This window comes from Podarcis cretensis (genome assembly GCF_951804945.1).
Source record: "Podarcis cretensis genome assembly, chromosome: Z".
Classification (NCBI taxonomy): Eukaryota; Metazoa; Chordata; class Lepidosauria; order Squamata; family Lacertidae; genus Podarcis; species Podarcis cretensis.
In genome coordinates this window covers 48,893,708-48,913,173 of record NC_137184.1, presented here as the reverse complement: position 1 = coordinate 48,913,173, position 19,466 = coordinate 48,893,708, and the positions used below count along the sequence as shown (strand labels likewise).

Genomic DNA, 19,466 nt, shown 5'->3' with positions numbered 1-19,466 from the left:
TTTAGGGGCCAGAAAAAGGGGGATGCGACTATTATGTGATGGTGACTTGTTTACTGTGGAAGTATGCCAGCAACTCCCTCAAATCAGAGGCAAGGGAGACTGCCTTTCTTTGGGATGATTCCCCTGCTCCTGGTTATTTCCCCCCCCAAAAGCTCTGGTTGCCCGTTCAGTATTTTGACATTTATACCCCACCTTTCTTCCAAGGTGGCATACACTGGTTTCCTAAGTAGTCTCAGCCAGGCCAGAACCAAATCTGCTTAGCTTCAGCAAGGCTGCTGCATTGTGCTTCCTTTGGGCCATGTTCTGGGAGTTAAGGCATAGTAAATTAGGGTCTGGAAGAAACATCATCCAGGAGCTCTATTGCTTATACTTTCAGTTGTTTTGCGGGCTCAGTGTGAGTTAATGGCAATGACTTATTGATAGCCTGAGCCCAATGCAACTAAGAAATTATATCCTCCACTAAGTTCCATCAGAACGTAAAGATAAGGAGAATTCTTCTCAATCTACTAGTTGGAATTCCCGGTGGAGAATGGCCACCACAGCATCATTCAGAAGCCTTTTAAATGGGGAAAAGAGGCTATTTTAAATATGCCAGCAGACCATTAGAATCTGCAACACCATTTCCAATCCCAAGCCTTTTCACATGAAACAGACCTATAGCCAAGCAGCTTGTAAACTTACCATATACTTCTGGTAATTTATTCAGTATACACACAGGCTGAATGTCTCTGGAATTGCCCTGGATAGAAATGCTGAGTCCTGGAGGCCAATAAAGGTTTGTGTTGAAAGTGCATCGAAAGTCATCACCTTTTTTAGTGTAATGTGTGCATGGCCCTCCTCTATCCTGATTAATATACCTTGGGGGCAAGAGGAAGCAACATCAGCACACTTAAAAGTCAGGATGGTAGCAGGTCAACATGTTTGCACTCCTATACTATTAAGGCAGCAGAAAACAAGGATGAAGTGCAGTGCTGCTTTGTGGTAGCCTTAGATTTTGGATTGTTATTGGTGCCACCTAGTCCTCTCCCCCACCTTTATATTCAAGGTAAAAGGAAGCTGTAAAATAGCCACTGTATCCAGTCACTCTCCATCTACCTGAAAAGGGAAACTCCATTTTTTCCCTGGCCATTATTACTCCCCCCCCCCCCCGCATTATTATTAGCTTAAGGAGCTACTGGGTAAAATTCCATGGTCAGAAATACTCAAAGAGAAGGGAGTCCAAAGTAGTTAGGAGTTTTTTAAAGGTGAAAAATTGAAGGCTCAAATGCAGACAATTCCAACAAGAAAGAAAAGATGTCTGGTGTGGCTGCATGAGGAGCTTACAGTTGAGTTGAGACAGGGGAAATCAAGAAGGAAGAGTATACAGAGTAGCCAACAGTTACAGGGGAGCAGTTAAGTTGCAGAAAGAAGGCTTGCAAGAGGTTAAAAATAATTAATAAATGTTTCTTCCACTACGTTTGAAGCAAGAGGAAGAAAAAGAAAGCAGTAGGTCCTCTGCATAGAGAAGATGGGAAAATGCTGATATCAAAACAAGTGACCTTAGGAAGCAAAGCGGCACACTTCCAGAGCAGCACGTTCAGTGACCGGGAATGAGAGGCGTAAGTTACGTCGACCTCAGGTGGGGATCCTGAGGGCTGAGCCCAAAGCCGCACATCAAGGGGTTTCCCCAAGTTTCCGCTCCTTTGTTATTTAAAACATTTACCAGTGGAAATGACATGGGGGAAAACCTCAGCGCAAACAGGCAGAACCACTCTCTGACGCTAGCACCTCAAAACCCAGCGAGTCAGCGCTGAACTCTCCATTAATTTAAAACTGACAACGAAGAAGGCCCCCCCCCCAATTTAATATGCAAACGAAACAACTTGTCTCTGGATATCGAGAAAATATTTAGAATAAGAGTGAACAAGTCAAAAAGCAGGAAAAAACCATGGGATTGTCTAGTATTTTTGAACTTGAGGCTACACAGAGTAAAATATTGCTAAAGGGCAGAGCAAACCCCTTGTATATAGATGGGAAACATATTGAGATCATGAAAGAAGTCCCAATCCATCTGTTAAAAAGGAGAGACAATTATAGATTTACATCGGCGCTTAAGAAAAATAAAATATTATTCAAATGGGAATTCCCTCAGGGACTCACCTTTACATATAAAGAGAGGAAAAGAACTTTCAGATCGGTGGAAGAAACCAGAATCCTCTGGAAGAAGTACTGGCAAGAGTTAGGAGGAGAGAAGCTTCAAGAGTGAGAAAATAAAAACAAGACTAAGACTTTTAATTATGAGTTGTATTTTCTGTTTTCCTTTATCCTTTTTTTCCCCTTTCTATCACCGCTTGATTACTTAAGTAAGACTTGACAAATTAAAAAAAATGTATGGCATTTAAATGTATCTCCTGGAAACTGAATGGGCTGAACCGTAAACTAAAAAGGAACAAAGAAGAATGTATATTAAAGAGGGGGGAAATGGGATATTATATGTTTACAAGAGACCCATATAACTAATAAGCATATAAGGGTTTCAAAAAATAAAAATTTGGGTCTAGAGTATATAGCATCAGGTACGGAGAAAAAGAGGGGAGTGGTCCTCTACGTAAAACCAGTCCTAAACCCGCAACTGTTATTTCAAGATGAAGAAGGCAGAGTCCTAACGGTAGAGATACAAATAAATGAAGAAAAAATAATTTTGGTGGGGATTTATGCCCCAAACAATAACAAATTAGAATTCTATAGAAACTTAGAAGAGAGACTCTGGGACTATGCCAGTGAAAATATAATAATTATGGGGGACTTAAATGGAGTTACATCCATCAAAATGGATAGAAAGGACAGAGACAGACTATCTAACTCAGGTAGATTACCATTCTCCTTCCAAATGACAGAAAAGTTCAATCTTTATGATACTTGGAGAATTAAACATCCTAACGTAAAAGATATCACACATTTTTCTGAAGTTAAAAAGTCAGGTGGGAGAACTGATGTGATCTGGACTTCAAAAAAATTGACACTGAGCTTGGAGAAAGCAGAAATTTTGAATAGATCCCTGTCAGACCACAACGCAGTAATGATACATAGGAAATTTAAAAAACGTACAAAGGGGGAGGTAGAGGATGAATGATGAATTATGGAGAGATGATCAAAGGGTAATTAAAGCCAAAGAAATGCTGAAAGAATTCTTTGAAATAAATGAAAAACAAGTCACAGACAGGAAAATAATCTGGGATGCAAGCAAAGCCTATATGAGAGGCTTTGGAATACAACAAATGGGGAGGATTAGGAAGAGTAAAGAGAGTAATATCATGGAAATAAATAAACAGATTAGAGAAAATGTAAAAGAGTTGGTAAAAAAACCCTAAAAATGAGAAAATACTCCAAAGCATAAAAATTTTACAATCCCATATATCCAATTTAATAAATAAAGAAGTGGAAAACAAAATCAAATGGACTGACAAAGATAATTTGAATCGGCCAATAAACCTGGCAAGATGCTGGCCTGGTTAACAAAGGAAAGACAAGTGGAAAGAGTTGTAAATAAAATAACAGACCAGGGAAAAGAAATTATCGACCCGGACCAAATTAAAGATAAATTTATGAATTATTACAAAAAACTATATGAACTAGAACACAAAGATGAGAATAAAGTTTAAAAATACCTGACAGAAAACAAGTTGCCAGAGACTGAGGAGGCTGAACATAGCCTACTAAATTCAAATATAGAAACAGATGAAATTAAAGAAGTGATAAGGAAAATGAAAGTTGGAAAATCGCCAGGTCCAGATGGGATTTTGATAATATATTATAAAAAAATAGAAGCACTAATAACACTCTTACCGAAACAAGGTACGGATCTGAACCTTATTAAGAATTTTAGACCAATTTCACTACTAAACATGGATTATAAAATATTTACAGGTATCCTGGCTAACAGGCTGAAAAATTTCTTAAACAGGGTGATAGGAAATGATCAAGCCGGCTTTTTGCCGGGGAAGCAAATAAGAAATAATACAAGGATAATTATTGACTTACTGGAATATACAGAAATGAAACCAAGCAAAAAGGTAGCAACGCAACTGGCAGATGTGGAGAAGGCTTTCGACAGTGTGTCATGGAACTTCTTAATTAAAACTTTTGAGAGCTTGAGAACAGGAAACAACATCATGAATGGAATTAGGGCAATCTATGACAACCAGAAAACCAAAATAATTATAAATAATGAAATCACTGAAGAATTTAATATAGAAAGAGGGACTAGACAAGGTTGTCCCTTGTCCCCACTCTTATTTATCACAACGTCAGAGACTCTCTTAATAGCAATAAGGAAAGATCAGGAAATAAGGGGCATTAATTTAGGTAGCCGATATTACAAGGTGAAGGCATTTGCTGATGATGTGATCATTACTACTGAAAACCCAAATGAAGGCATACAAAAAGCACTAGTCAAAATGAATGAATTTGGCGAGGTTTCGGGATTTAAACTGAATAAAGATAAATCTAAATTATTAACAAAAAATATGGGAGAGAAGGAACAAGAAAACCTAGAAAGAATAACAGGTCTAAAGACCACAAACAAAGTAAACTATCTGGGGGTATGGATTACAAATAAAAACACTAATTTATTTAAAGACAATTACATCAAAAAATGGAAGGAAATTAAAGGAAATTTAGAAAATTGGAGTCAATTGAAGCTGTTATTATGGGGCAGAATATCAATGATTAAAATAACAGTACTTCCCAAAATCCTCTTTCTCTTTCAGACAATTCCAATAATTATTAGGATAAAATGTTTTAAAGATTGGCAGAGGGACCTGGCCAGTTTTATTTGGCAAGGGCAAAAAAACAAGAATGAATTTTAAATTGTTGACGGAACTCAGAGAAAGAGGAGGTTTTGCAGTCCCGGACCTCAGAATGTACTTTGAGGCCGCATGTTGGACTTGGTTGAAAGACTGGATGTTGCTTGGGAATACCGATGTCCACCTAGTGAGGAAGGCCTTATTCGAAGTTTGGGAGAGGAATAAATCCAAAGTTATAACAAAAACCCCTTGGTGGATATCACCAATTCATAAGAATAACATGAACAATAACTGGCCAACTTACAGAGACTTGGTGGATGAGATAAATTATTGTCCCAAACTGAAAAGGTTTGAAGAACTCAAACAACTAGGGGTAAATTGGCTAGAATAATACCAGCTTAGGGCGACCTTTGAAAAAGATAAGACGTTAAAAAGGTTTGATAATAAAGCATAGATCTTAGAGGAGATTTTTACAGAACAACCAAAAGACTCTCTCCAAAATGTACAAGCTGTTACAGAATGCTCAAATAGAAAAAGAGGAAAAGGGAAAGGCCATAATAAGATGGGAGCAGGACTTAGGTTATGTAATTGAATATAAAGAGTGGAAAAAACTGTGGACAAAAAAAATATTAATTTTACAGTATGTTATTTAATAAGAGAAAACTACCTGAAAATGCACCATAGATAGTATTTAACACCAGAGAGATTGGCTAAAATGAACAAATCGCTTAGTAATAAGTGCTGGAGATGCACAAAGCAGAACCTTTTACCATATGTGGTGGACATGTCCATAGATCAGACTTCCGGGTTGGTGCCTCCGGCAATGGCTGATCTCCTCCGATCGGAAGGAACTTACTCCGTGGAAAATAGGGTCTGACCGCCACGGCGAAGGTGGAGACTCACTGAAATCACAGGCGGAAGAAGCCTGTGAACCTGGATTCGGCTGGCACCTTTTGCACCTCCCCTACTCGCGGGGAAACCCTGTTTTGGGGATCCGGAGCGACGTGGGGTGAGTGGCGCGGTGCTTTGAATCGACTGCTTCTTTCACGGAGTGAAGCCGCATTGCCATTGCTGGAGAGCGCTGACTTTTTTCCTGTGGACAATTGGATTTTAAACAACTACCCATGAGCAGAACGGAAAATTGGATCTTTAAGTACCTTAATTTGGCGCCGAAAACAGGAAGGTCATAAACAGGAAGCCTGCCTTCCGCTTTTGTAAATAGACTGAAGCAAAGACAAGCTAAAGTCTTTGAAAGCTTTTGATAAAGGATTAAATCTCCATCGGTTAAAAATACAAAACCCCTCTTGCAAGCAGGTGAAGAGGGGGGAAATTTTTTGAACTTAGTAAGCCTGCAGGAGTGAGGGGAAGATCAAATTACCACAGCTCTGAACCTGGGAAAGGGCTGCCAGATGACGCTTGGGGAAAGTTTATTGACAGAACGGTTTGACAGCTAGCTAAAATAAGAGCAAGATACTGTTTCCATTGTCCTCTTCTGCATTTAAAATGGAGGAAAAGGTAACTGAAAATCGAAACTATGTTTAATGCCTGAGTTGTGCTTGAAAGAACTGATACAAGTGGAGACTGTTTCCCTCTAGAGGGAGCCTTTGAAATTGTTATAGGAGTGTAACTGGGAGGTCTCCAGCTGCAAGATAAGGATTCTGAGAACCAGAGATTGACCTTGGACTATTCAAAATGTTGATAGGAGAAGTTATTTTGACTGCATTATGTAAGACAAACTATTTGCTGGAAGAGATTCATAAAAAGATGGATGACATGACTTTTAAAACTGATAATTTGGAACAGAAAGTGACCAATATGAGACAAAAAGCGAGCACCAACACAGAAATAATTCAGGGCCTGGCACAGGAACCTACCTTGGCAGAACAAATGGTCAAGGAAAAGGAGAAAGTCGTTGTTTTTGAACCTAAAATAACACAAGCGGGATCCTTAGTTCTACAGAAGCAAATTGAGGACTATAAATTGAGGCCTTTTATGATTGAATCTAGAAAAAGCCAGAGTTTGAGGATTGGATCCCGGCTTGGACTGAAGAAGGAAAGTTGGAAAGATATCTCTATCCAGGGATTAATTGACTTTTGGGACATGGACTTGGATTTGAAGGAGACTGAAGCTTTTTGGGGGGCCTTTGGATTTGGAGGAATCTTGAAATACATCCTGAAACACTGTATAGACCCTAGCTTCAACTATGGAAATTTGGCTGACTGTCCAGAAGGAATAAAAGTAATGTTAGGATGGAGTTCTCTCGAGATTTACTCTCTAGCATTAAAGAATATGAAGAAGATCTGCAGAAGGGACTTGGAAAAGAGTTAAGAGCCTCGGACATAAGATCTCCAGGTTGATGGACTATATGGAATTGGCGGAAAGGACTGGCAGAATCCGAAACCAGGGAGAGGAGTTGATGGAAGAAGATTGGAAAATTTAAAGTTTATATATAGAAATATCGCAAAATTAATGAGTGATAGAAAAATGGTGGATTGATATTTTATGGATTTAGCAGAAATGTTATAAGGAGTTAAGCATATATAAGTATTTTAGTATTAATGTTAAAATAAGGTTAAGAAAATTGGTGAAAGGAGGGAAAGTAAAGTTATATTATATTGAGATAAAATACAGAACAAAAATTGGAAAAGATGGAAAGGATTTGCTGAAATAATTAATCAAATTAGAATACAAAAAAGGGAGGTGTGAGGAGGTCAAGGAAACAAGCAAATGAAAGATAAGTTGGGAAGATTAGTTGTGTTTTTTGTTTTTGTTTTTGTGTTTTTTTCCTTTTTTTCTTTTTCTTTTTTCTTATTGTGATGTGTTGTTTTGTTTTTGTTTAATATGGTGTTATTACTTTTATTTTTGTTTTTTGTAACCCTTAAAAATTTTAATAAATATTATTAAAAAAAAAAAAAAGACATGTCCATAGATCAGAAAGTTCTGGGACATGATCCAGGAAGAAATAAAAAAGTTACTAAGAACTTCACATAGCAAAAGACCAGAAACATACCTCTTGGGAATATTGAATAGTGATATTTCTAGAGAAAATACTAAATTCTTTCTGTATACGACATCAGCGGCGAGAATCCTAGTGGCTAAGTACTGGAAAGGGTAACCAGGTACTGACCAAAGAGGAATGGTTATGTAAATTATGTGAATATTTGGAACTGGCCAAATTGACGGATATAATAAGACTAAAGCCAATGAATACAGTCAAGAAGGAACAGAAGTGCTTGAATGATTATTTAGAAAGACAAGGTTCTAATGTAAAAATTTGGCTGTGTGTAGAATGACCCTTGTGAATGGAAAAGGGGAAACACACACACACACACACACACATATAGAGTGCACATTAATGATTCCGTGTCATCCTAGAAAAAGTGACAAGTGGGGTGCAGTGGGGTTCTGCCCTGGGCCTGTTGTTATTCAATGCCTTTATAAATGAATTGGGCAAAGGAATGGAGGTGACGCTCATCCAATTTACAGACAACATCAAACTCGGAGGGGTAGCTAATGCCTCAGAAGACAGAATCAGGATTCAAGATGACCTTAACACATTGAAGAACTGGGCCCATACCAACAAAATGAATTTCAATATGGACAAATGTAAGGTTTTGCACTTAGACAGGAAGAACTAAATGCACAAATATAAGTTGGGGGACCCCTGGCTTGCCAGTTGTACATGTGAGAAGGATCTAGGGGGTATTGGTAGACCACAAACTTAACATGAGTCAACAGTGTGATGCAGCAGCAAAAAAAGCCAATGACATTCTAGACTGCATCCACAGAAATATAGTGTCCAGGTCAAGGGAAGAAATAGTACCACTTTATTCTGCCTTGGGACGCGGGTGGCGCTGTGGGTTAAACCACAGAGCCTAGGACTTGCCGATCAGAAGGTCCGCAGTTTGATTCCCCGCGACAGGCTGAGCTCCTGTTGCTCGGTCCCTGCTCCTGCCAAACTAGCAGTTCGAAAGCACATCAAAGTGCAAGTAGATAAATAGGTACCGCTCCGGCGGGAAGGTAAACGGCGTTTCCATGCGCTGCTCTGGTTCGCCAAAAGCATGCTGGCCACATGACCTGGAAGCTGTACACTGGCTCCTTCGGCCAATAAAGCGAGATGAGTGCTGCAACCCCAGAGTCGGTCATGACTGGACCTAATGGTCTGGGGTCCCTTTACCTTTATTCTGCCTTAGTCAGACCACAGTTGGAATACTGTGCCTAATTCTGGGTGCCACAATTTAAGATGGATGTTGACAAGCTAGAGTGTGTGCAGAGGAGGGCAACCAAGATGATTAAGGGTGTGGAAACCAAGCCCTTATGAGGAACGGTTGAGAAAGCTGGGTATGTTTAGCCTGGAAAAGAGGAAACTGAGAGGAGACATGAGAGTCATCTTCAAATATCTTGAGAGTTGTCACATGGAAGATGGAGCAAGCTTATTTTCTCCTGCTCTGGAGGATAATACTTAAAGCAATGGACTCAAACCAAGTTACAACAAAAGAGAAGGAAGAACTTTCCGACAGTATGAGCTGTTCAACAATGGAACAGACTACCTTGAAAGGTGGTGGACATCCCTTAATTTGAGGTTTAAGCAGAGGTTGGATAGCCATCTGTCATGGATGCTTTTGTTGAGATTCCAGCATTGTAGGGGGTTGTGTTAGATGACCCTTGGCGCCCCTTCAAACTCTACAATTTTATGATTTTATGATTCAGAACAGTTTTCATCATGTTTCCCAAAGGGATTTCCAAACTGAGGAATGTTTGATTAAAATCCCTCACAGCTCTGCGCTGAAAGAGAGAGGGCCGAGTTCCCAAATGGAAATAAAAGAAAAAATTAAGTACAAACCAGTAATTCAATTTGTAGGTTGTGTTAGGACTTGCATTCTCTCCACGCTGCCATGAGCACATCATGTACTTCATATTGTACCACATACATCGGATTTTAGTGGCTCCTGTACCTGCAATACCTAGGAAGCAAAAGCATCAGAAGCAGGATTGGTTGCATCAAGCACCTGGCTTTAACTAAGCATTCCTCCTTCTTCAGGGAGCTTCTGAAACTGTGGCCCTAACTTGCCTGCAAAGCAGTACTGCTGGAGCCCAGAAATTGGGTTTCAAGCACAGCAAGACTCAAAGGCTTTGAACTAGCAAAATTCCGCAATTCCTAATTTAGGCTAGGTCATGCAAATTAAACCCACCTGAAAACATTTACTTTGTGTACTTCATTCTATAGTAATGATTGGTGCTTGAAGGCTTAATTTAGGGGTGGGGCAGGAAATTATCAGATATATGGAATGGGAAGGTTCAACCATCCCCAGCCCTTTCTTGCAGCAGAGAATTCACCAAGTACCATCCATGTATTGCGGAGCATTTTGTCAATTCTGAAAACGTGTTGGAATGTTTTAGTCTTATGACTGCTGACTGAAATGGAGATCAAAATGGGGCAACGGAGTAACAAAAGGGAAGCATCAGCATGCCAGGGAAAACTCCTATGTTTGCAGAACTTTGTAAAAAGCCCATGAGGGTTGAGCACAAAGCACTTTCCTGCTCATACTTCCCAGCAACTGATATTCCTACGTGACGTAATACACAGCCATCATGACAAGTAACCACTGGGAGCCTTAATTTTCCATTCATTTGTCTAAGCCCTTTTAAAGGCATCTAAGTTGGTGGCTACAACTGCATCTAGTAGTAGCAAGTTCCATGGTTTACCTAGGTGCTGTATGAACAGTACTTCCTTTTCCCTGTCCTCAATCTCCCACCATGCATTTTAATTGAATAATCCCAGATTGTTCTATTGAGAAAGGGAGGAACACGCCCCATTCTACATTATCTCCATACCATGCATGTAACCTGCTGTTTATCTGCAGCGCTGCCAACCAGAAGGGGTTTAAAGAGTGCTATCAAACAGTGTTCAATCCCTGCATGTCTAATGACCATGATACTTCTGTGGCTGGTCGAGAATGAGCAAACTCATGCTGAGAATGAAAAGGCCTAAGGCAATGTCTCTCAACTTCATGGCCTCCAGATGTATTGGACTGCATTTCCCACAGTCTGTTTAATAGCCTGAGTGGTTTAAGCTGATGGGAGTTGTAGAATGAAACATCTGGAGGCCATCGGGTTGGGGAGGACTGGACTTAGGGAAATGTAGCACTGGGTGCACAACTTGGACAGGGGATCTCAAGAAGCTTTCTGGTTTGGAGTACGAATATGGATTTGTTAAGTTGATACAGATATTTGTGCAATTTTTGATAAATAAATGTCTAATACAAATCTGAAGAGACAATGCATGTACTTTTGTAAACCAAGAACTTCTTTAATAAAAATTATTTTTTAAATCTATAGAATGCAGTGTCTGAAAACTTACCATTTTGACAAAGAGTGATTTTAACATAATCTCCATCACCCTGTCCTTCACATGAAGTGGCGACTCCAAAAATGACTTTTTTACCCAGAGGTATGAACACTGTCCGGAAATTTTGAACATTCCATTCCTATGTTTGGAAGGAGGGGAAATCATATATACATGTATTAAAAACTACTAATCTCAAACAAAGTAATTTTTAAACCCGATTCCATAGGATAAAAATCATAAGGCTTCTACTGGTAAAACATTCTATGTGTGCAACTGTACTAGTAGCAGTTTCCTTGGAAGCCAAAGGCTGCATTTCTAAACACACTCACCTGGGAGAAAGCAAAGTACAGTGGTGCCCCGCAAGTCGAACGCCTCGCAAGACGGAAAACCCGCTAGACGAAAGGGTTTTCCGTTTTGGAGGTGCTTCGCAAAACGAATTTCCCTATGGGCTTGCTTCACAAGACGAAAATGTCTTGCGAGTTCCTGCGGGTTCCCCCCCCCCTTTTTCTAAGCCGCTAAGCCGCTTATCAGCTGATCTGCTAAGCCGCTAAGCCGCTAAAAGCCGCTAAGCCGCCAATAGCGCTAATCCGCTAATCCGTCAATGGGCTTGCTTCGCAAGACGAAAAAACCGCTAGACGAAGAGAATCGCGGAACGGATTCTTTTCGTCTTGCGAGGCACCACTGTAACTTAAGTCACTGAGGCTTACTTTTGTGGAGGCATACACAAGATTACATCTATTTCTGGTCTCAATTATTCTGCTTGTTTTTCTTTATGTTCACTTTAATTAAATTACATTCCTATATTTCCCCCCGTTTATTATTTTGTATTTGTATTTTTTATCTGTCTCCATTGCTTTCTCTCTATCCTCCTGACAGTCCATTTGTGGAACACTCATCTATTAACCCTTTACTCCCTTGTGCTATTTATGATCTCTTTTTCAAAATCATCATAATACTTTCCTACTCTTGCTAATTATTGCATTCTCTTTTACTCTGTCTTCTTGCTAGCACACAATATTCCCCTTTCCCTCACTGTCTTCTTAGATTTTGAGCCTTTGGGAAAGGCCTTGGTATTTTTAATTTCTGTACAGCACCCGTTAGGCTGAATGTGTTTAAGTAACAGCAGGAATTGTGGTACTCCCCTCGTGTGCTTTTCCTGCTATCACTAGTCTTTTCTAGTTTAGTTTTCCACATCTTACTTGAAATGCACACAATCCAATCACAGAAATCACTCCAAAGAGTTAAATGTCTGTGAAGTTATACAGAAGCCTTTCCATAACTGTGATGGCAATGGTACACTGCAGGAGTCACACAAATGCAACTCCTATTAGTATGGTCAATGGTCAGGAATGATGCCAGTTGCAGTCCACAACAATTGGAGGGCACCATGCAGGATACTCCTGATTTAGATGATTTTGCTATCTTTGTTATTGGACTGCCTAATTTTATCATTTGTTTTAGGCCGTGTTTTGGAAGTCATCTTGAGTTCAAGCCATGGAAAAGCTGGGCATACTACTTGATCACACTTGACTTGCATGTGCAAATAACCCACCAGAGCTCTCTAACCCCACAGGCAGAATGTTGGCATTACTTGCAAGATAGCATGTTGCAGAGAAGTCAGTGACACCAGATATGGGGAACCTCTGGCCTGTAGGCCAATCTGGCCCACCGGTCTTCCCTATTTGATTTGCAAAGCCATTTTGAGCAAGCCACACACACCTGCTATCTATGATGTCAGGATGTGTGGCAGTTAAGGCTTGGCTGAAAAGGGCTTTGCAGGCACTGGTAACATAGTCTCCTCAAGGTCCTTTGTGTGGTGATCCCCAGGTGCCCAAGAACCCTGTGGTGTACTAGAAGCACTGAACACTGCGCTTGCAAAGCACTTTGAACTAGGATTGCCATATCTTGAAGAACAAAAAAGAGGACAGCCTGAACTGCTGCTAGCCCAAGCCAGGGAAAGAGGCATGTGGGAGGGCCACAGAGCCTGCGCACCTCTTTCCCTGGATTGGGCTGGCAGCGGTCATGGTGTGCAGAGCAGCTTGAGCAAGCCTGAGGCCAAGAAGCCCGAGGAGCCGGAGCCAAAAACCCCAGACATTTCCTTTAAAATGTAAAGCTCTGCTCGGATGGGCATGTTGGTCCCTCAAAAGAGGGCATGTCCAGATTTCCCAGATGTAGGACAACCCTATTAGAATACCTCTTCTCTAATGTCCAACAGCCAGATGATTGTCAGGTGTTTGAGAAGAGCTGCACATGGACTGAGCCAGCCCTTTGAATTATCTCCTCTCAAAGGCCAACTTTCACAGGTGGCAACCACCCACCCATGGGGGTAGGAGGGATAAAGATCTTGCTCAGCAGGCCAAAAAAACCTTCCCCACCCCTAGCTGACACACTCAACTGCTAGTTGCCAAGTTTGGTGAGAGAGGGAGAAAGAAAGGAGAGCTGGAGTATCAAAAGGTGCAAAAACATTCAGCAGCAATCTAACACCTGGAAATAAATTCCACTCAGTAGGTCTTACTTCTGAGTAGACATGTATAAGAATGTGTTGTTAGTGGCCCATCACTTTCTAAGATATCCCTTCTCAGAGGCACAGTACTGTGTAGTATTTGGTAAATGAGAATGGTATAGGACTCAGTGTGATGCATCTAGGTGCCCTGGGGAAATAATATATTTAAAATGTGTTGGACCGTTAAATCTTTATTTTTGTGTCCCTTTAAGACTCTCCTGTGTTACCCCCTGCTCGTATTGGTGTTTTCCCTGCTTCAAGATTGCCAAGTGTTGAAAAAGATCATGCCACTTGTGTGTTTATGCATATTTGTGTGTGTGTGTGTGTGCGCGCGCGCACGCGCACACACACACACACAAATGCATATGAGAACACCACTCAGGACATCATGCCAGTTTAACTTTCCATGGTTACAAGAGGAAACACCACCCATGCTAACCTATAAAGACTATATTTAATGCAGCATAAGAGGTTGATTGACCCTCTTCTCCTTATATACCACCCCTTGGCAGAGCCTTAGTGTCACGCCACCATCAATTCAAACAGATCAGATTTCTAGATTCCACAAGTCTTGTCTGAAATCACTGATTTGCTTCTCAATTCCCAAAGCCCTACTTTTCATCACAATTCTTGTATGTGTAATAATTCAGCAGGGCAATTTCTGACTTGGAATCAGAAGACCCTGAAAGCTTACCTTTTGGCCCCATTCTCCACTGGTGGTTATAGCAGTTACATACCGTAGATTGCAGTCATCTTCTATTTTTACAGGAGCCCATGTCACATTCAGCTGGCAGTTATTTTCATTGATAGTATATGTGATGTTAGTTGGGCGAGGCAGATCCAACACGACTCCTATGAAAAAAAGGAAGGGAAATGGGGGAACCATCACTTTCTATTCTTTTAAGTTGTTGACTTTCAGGACGAATCCAAGCAGCAACTGGAATTGCAGCCAGGTGCACACCCACTGCCACAGAGTTTCAGCCCTTGAGGTCTAAGGAATGCCTTTGGGTGAAAGTTTAAGGAGCACCACAATATAGGCAGTTGTCATAGGCTAGCCATCCCTTGGGACGCGGGTGGCGCTGTGGGTAAAAGCCTCAGTGCCTAGGACTTGCCGATCGAAAGGTCGGTGGTTCGAATCCCCGCGGCGGGGTGCGCTCCCGTCGTTCGGTCCCAGTGCCTGCCAACCTAGCAGTTCGAAAGCACCCCCAGGTGCAAGTAGATAAATAGGGACCGCTTACTGGTGGGAAGGTAAACGGCGTTTCCGTGTGCTGTGCTGGCTCGCTAGATGCAGCTTTGTCACGCTGGCTACGTGACCCGGAAGTGTCTCCGGGCAGCGTTGGCCCCCGGCCTCTTAAGTGAGATGGGCGCACAACCCTAGAGTTGGATACGACTGGCCCGTACGGGCAGGGGTACCTTTACGTTTACCTTTTAGCCATCCCTTGGAATTCCATCCCATGCACTGTGCTCAGCTTATTGTGCATGTATGTCATGCACATAGGGCATTATGTGAGAGGCATCCCCACAGCTCAATACTGCAATACTGCACACCCTGTAACTGCCAACAGCTCCCCCAGGCTTTAGATAGGACTCTCTCCCAGCCCTACCTGTAGATTCTGGGAACTGTTTAGGGAGGTTTTTAATGTCTGATGTTTTATTGTGCTTTTAATTCTGTTGAGAGCTGCCCAGATGGGCGGGGTATAAATAAATTACTACTACTACTACTACTGGAACTTGGGTTCAGCAAATCATGTGCTCTGCCAATGCCCTATATCTATAGTCTGAAAAAGGAAAACAACAGCCAGAAACTTGTCAGTACAGCAAGGACGCATCTGATAGGGGAGTCTCAGGCATGGAGAAAAGTGGGTCAAAAGACTGAGAGCTGGTGTGTTATATCACAAAAGTTAAGAACAAGATAGCACAGGATGACTAAGTAGTGATAATATACCTGCCCCTGTACCAGATTCCTGGAATCAATGAATGCTGCCAAGCTCCTCCACCAATGTCCTTCACTACTTTCAAGTTGCACCAAGCTCTTTGAACGCATCACAAAGAAATATCAGCTTCTCCTTCCAGATGTATGCAACTAGCCAACTAGTTTAGAAAAATAACCTTAAATGCACAATTCAAGATCAATGGTACTGACCACCCTGGCATTTGACAAAGCACCTACAGTATTTTTAAAACTTCATTTTAATCTTTAATTAATAGAAGATTCAACCCATTGATGCTTCCAGCTGGATTATGCCCATATAAATTTTTGCTGCCTTTGTATGCCATCAAAAAAGTCTTGTTTGGAAATTATGCTTCCACTTCTCTAGTTCCTGTAGCAAGCTTTTGGTGATTCACTAGGTGCTACCCACACTTTTAAGCTTTCCCCCTCAGCCTCAAGGGAAAAACTGAGAGTGTCCAAGATTCTTTTTTCTTCACCAAATAGCAAACTATGTGGAAATGCTGTGTTGCTCAAAATCTCAGACTAGCTCTCGTAGGTAGCTAAGCCGGCTTCAGCCTATTGCATACTGACATGGAAATATCACATACCAGGTATCTGAAAGTTAATTTTTAGAGAATGTTAGTTTTGTATTTGTTAGCTAATAATGCAGGAAGGGTTCATATTTACGCCAACTGAGCTATCTAAATAAATTATTGGGTTTTCGTTTTCTTTACACATATGTATATTTTCCTTCTTTCTTTGTAGATTGCATTTAAATTGGAGGTATAACTATGCCAATCATTTAAACTTCCCTTCCTCAGTCCCTCTTTTATTATTTTTTGATTGCATGTGCCTGAAGAAAAGTTTCTTCTACAACAAGCCTAAACTAGCAGCTCCAGGATAGGGGAGATCTCTTGGGCAAGGTATTCCAAGGGTCCCCTTTAACGTAAAAGAAAATTCTCTCATCCTGCTGCCTCAGAACATTGCAGGCATTCCATGGAAAGCAAGGGTTCTGCATCAACAGGTCCTTTGGTAGTCTTACCTAAGGTCATCCTACAAGGGCTTCCAGTTGGCTAGTCACAGTGACCAAATGTAGCCCTCCAAATAGCTTGTTGTCTTGCAAATATGAAGTACATGGTGTCACAAGCATCTCACTATACATATAATTACTAGATTTCCTCTTGTTGCAGCCCGCAATAGTATTTTTGTTAGCTTGCTGCACTAGTATTTATTTTGCTTGCTGAAAGTACATCAGGAGGGATTATATCTGTAGGTCAACAACCGAAGCCAACCCTGAGTTTCCCTGGGCAACAGATTGCCACCTGACTTCTTTCTGCCCCTGCCTTTTAACAAATAGAAAATATACAGGCACACATGTAACATACTCAACATGTAACATACTCAGGAAACATAGAAAAGAGGCCACCTCACAAATGGCAAAGGACAATCCTTTTTCACTCACACATAGGCATGTAGGCCAGGGACACTAGGGTTGATCAGTAAGATTGGCAGCTCCTCCATCATGCCGCCAGGCAGGCAGGTAGACAAGATGGCTCTGATGGGCAAAGTAGGTGGGCAGCTGCTGCTGAGGTGAAGTGAGCCTGTTCAAAATGCTAGATTACCATTATTAGGAGAAGAGGCACAAAGCTTCAGCAGCACACAGACTGAGTTATGCTCATATTGGGCTGGGCACAGAGGAGTCAAGGAAACCAGCCAGCCTGCATGCAGTGGAAGAGGTCTGGCTAGAGACTGTTTAAACTGTTCCTGTGCTAACAGAACAACAGCAGAAAACCGACTTAATTAGGAAGGTGGAGAAAAACAAATCAAACCCACTGTCCTCTTATAGAGGACACTAATAGAGCAGGAAAGGGGACGCGGGTGGCGCTGTGGGTAAAACCTCAGTGCCTAGGACTTGCCGATCGCATGGTCGGCGGTTCGAATCCCCGCGGCGGGGTGAGCTCCCGTCTTTCGGTCCCAGCTCCTGCCCACCTAGCAGTTCGAAAGCACCCTCGGGTGCAAGTAGATAAATAGGTACCGTTTTATAGCGGGAAGGTAAACGGTGTTTCCGTGTGCGGCTCTGGCTCGCCAGAGCAGCGATGTCACGCTGGCCACGTGACCCGGAAGTGTCTCCGGACAGCGCTGGCCCCTGGCCTCTTAAGTGAGATGGGCGCACAACCCCAGAGTCTGTCAAGACTCGCCCGTACGGGCAGGGGTACCTTTACCTTTAATAGAGCAGGAAGTTAAGAAGTCATCCAGCTACTCCTTCTGGACCCAAGTCTACTTAAGCCTCCCTAAACATTTCCAAAATGTTCCTTATTTGGTTTAAGGTCAAGTTATGCAACTTTGCCAAGTTTTGTTCCCAAGCACCTAAAAGAAATTATGCAAATGACAGTAATTTGGGATCACCCCAAGTGTAGTAGTGACCAGCGAGCTGCAATTTGGACAGCAACCTGGCCGCAGATCAAACAGCCTTGCTGTTGACTTGAAGACCTTTGTATGTTAACATGCCTTTGTAACTTATTCTTTTTTAAATTAGCCAGTCACTTGAATGATTGTCTGTATTGTTTTCAATGGTGTTTCATATTTGAATGTTGTACACACGCGCGCAGCACCCCCACCCCCCGATATTTTACGACGTGGAAGCACATCAATACTTTTATAAATACAAAGTAAATAAACGGAAGGATGGGGGAAAGGGCACTGGGATTTTCTTCAGCACAACGGGCTTCTGTGTGCCGAACTACGTATTAGGAAGGTAAGCAGCAAGGAGCAAGGGAGGGACCTGGGTCGAAGGCGTGATGCCAAGCATCGTCAGGCTTCTGAGGAAATTTAACTCTTCTCTCCTTCCGAGGAAGCAGGCGTTTATCGACACCATAGTCGTATCTCATCACCACAAGATAAACAAACCCGCGCACCAATTTGGGATGCCGAATTTTAACGAGAGGCCACTTCCTTCTCCGACAGAGCTCCCTTTCCTCCTCCTCCTCCGCTGACTTCTAGGAAGGAGTTTCTCTCCCTCCGACCTGAAGGGATGGACCCCCGCCACTCCCCCGAGCAGGCTGCAGCGGGCGCCCCCGGCAAACCCTCAGGGCCCCCAGCCCGGCAGGAGGAGGAGGAGGAGGGGGCCCCCCCGGCCCCTTCCCCGCCGCCTCACCTCCGCCCCCGGCCCCGGCCCCGGCCAGCAGCAGCAGCAGCAGCAGCAGCGCGGCCATCTCGGCGAGCAGCGGCTCCATCACATCCCCGAGGCTCGAGTGGCGGCGGGGGCGGGCGCTGCCGGGAAGAGTGCCGGCCGGGGCGCCGCCTCCTCCTCCTCCTCCTCCTCCTCCTCCTCGCGGCCTCGGCCCCGCCTGGCGGAGGGAGGAGACGAGGGAAGGAGGCCGGCCTGAGGGGAAAGAGGAGGCTCACGAGCCCCTCTCCTCTCCGGCCCCTGAGCATGGGCAGAGGGCGCGCTCTCCAGGCGGGGCACAGCCCTTGTTGTTGGCTCTACTCAGAGGAGACCCATTTGCATGAAAGTGGCAGTCAGTGAGGGCGCCCCAAGGAAGGTGCCGGGGATTTCTTTCTTTCTTTCTTTCCTTCCTTCCTTCCCTCTTTCCTTCTTTCTTCCCAGTGTTGCTGCTACCATCAGTATCGAACCTAAATGAATGGCCGTGACTGACAAAGTCCATTAAGTTATATGTATGTAGAGAGAGAGAGGTGATGGGGTAATTTTTTAAAAAATCATTACTTCACTTTTTAAAATAGGCATTTTAAAATAGGTGCAATTACATATGGGTTAAGTAGCAAAGTCCAGATCATGACAGGAGATAGAAAGAGAGATAATTATTTATAAAATGCTCATTTTTTAAAAAAAATATGTAAATATTTGAATACCCAGTTCACCTGGCAGGGCAGAGGAACTTT

General features: G+C 42.5%; 1 protein-coding gene across 2 annotated transcripts in view; it reads right to left on the bottom strand.

Moving 5' to 3' along the window:
* IL13RA1 (interleukin 13 receptor subunit alpha 1) overlaps positions 1-18,863 on the bottom strand; it is a 29,888-nt gene extending 11,025 nt beyond the window's left edge. The window contains exons 1-5 of one of the 2 annotated variants that reach the window (XM_079962866.1): positions 18,721-18,863; positions 14,331-14,488; positions 11,146-11,272; positions 9,628-9,748; positions 682-857 (exon numbers count right to left, since the gene is read on the bottom strand). In XM_079962866.1, the coding sequence (XP_079818992.1) occupies positions 682-857; positions 9,628-9,748; positions 11,146-11,272; positions 14,331-14,488; positions 18,721-18,799 (661 nt within the window). In that variant the 5' untranslated portion in view covers positions 18,800-18,863. The remainder of the gene's footprint in view (positions 1-681; positions 858-9,627; positions 9,749-11,145; positions 11,273-14,330; positions 14,489-18,720) is intronic. The other variant, XM_079962867.1, reaches the window with a different exon arrangement.
* Between the last annotated feature and the right edge of the window lie 603 nt (positions 18,864-19,466).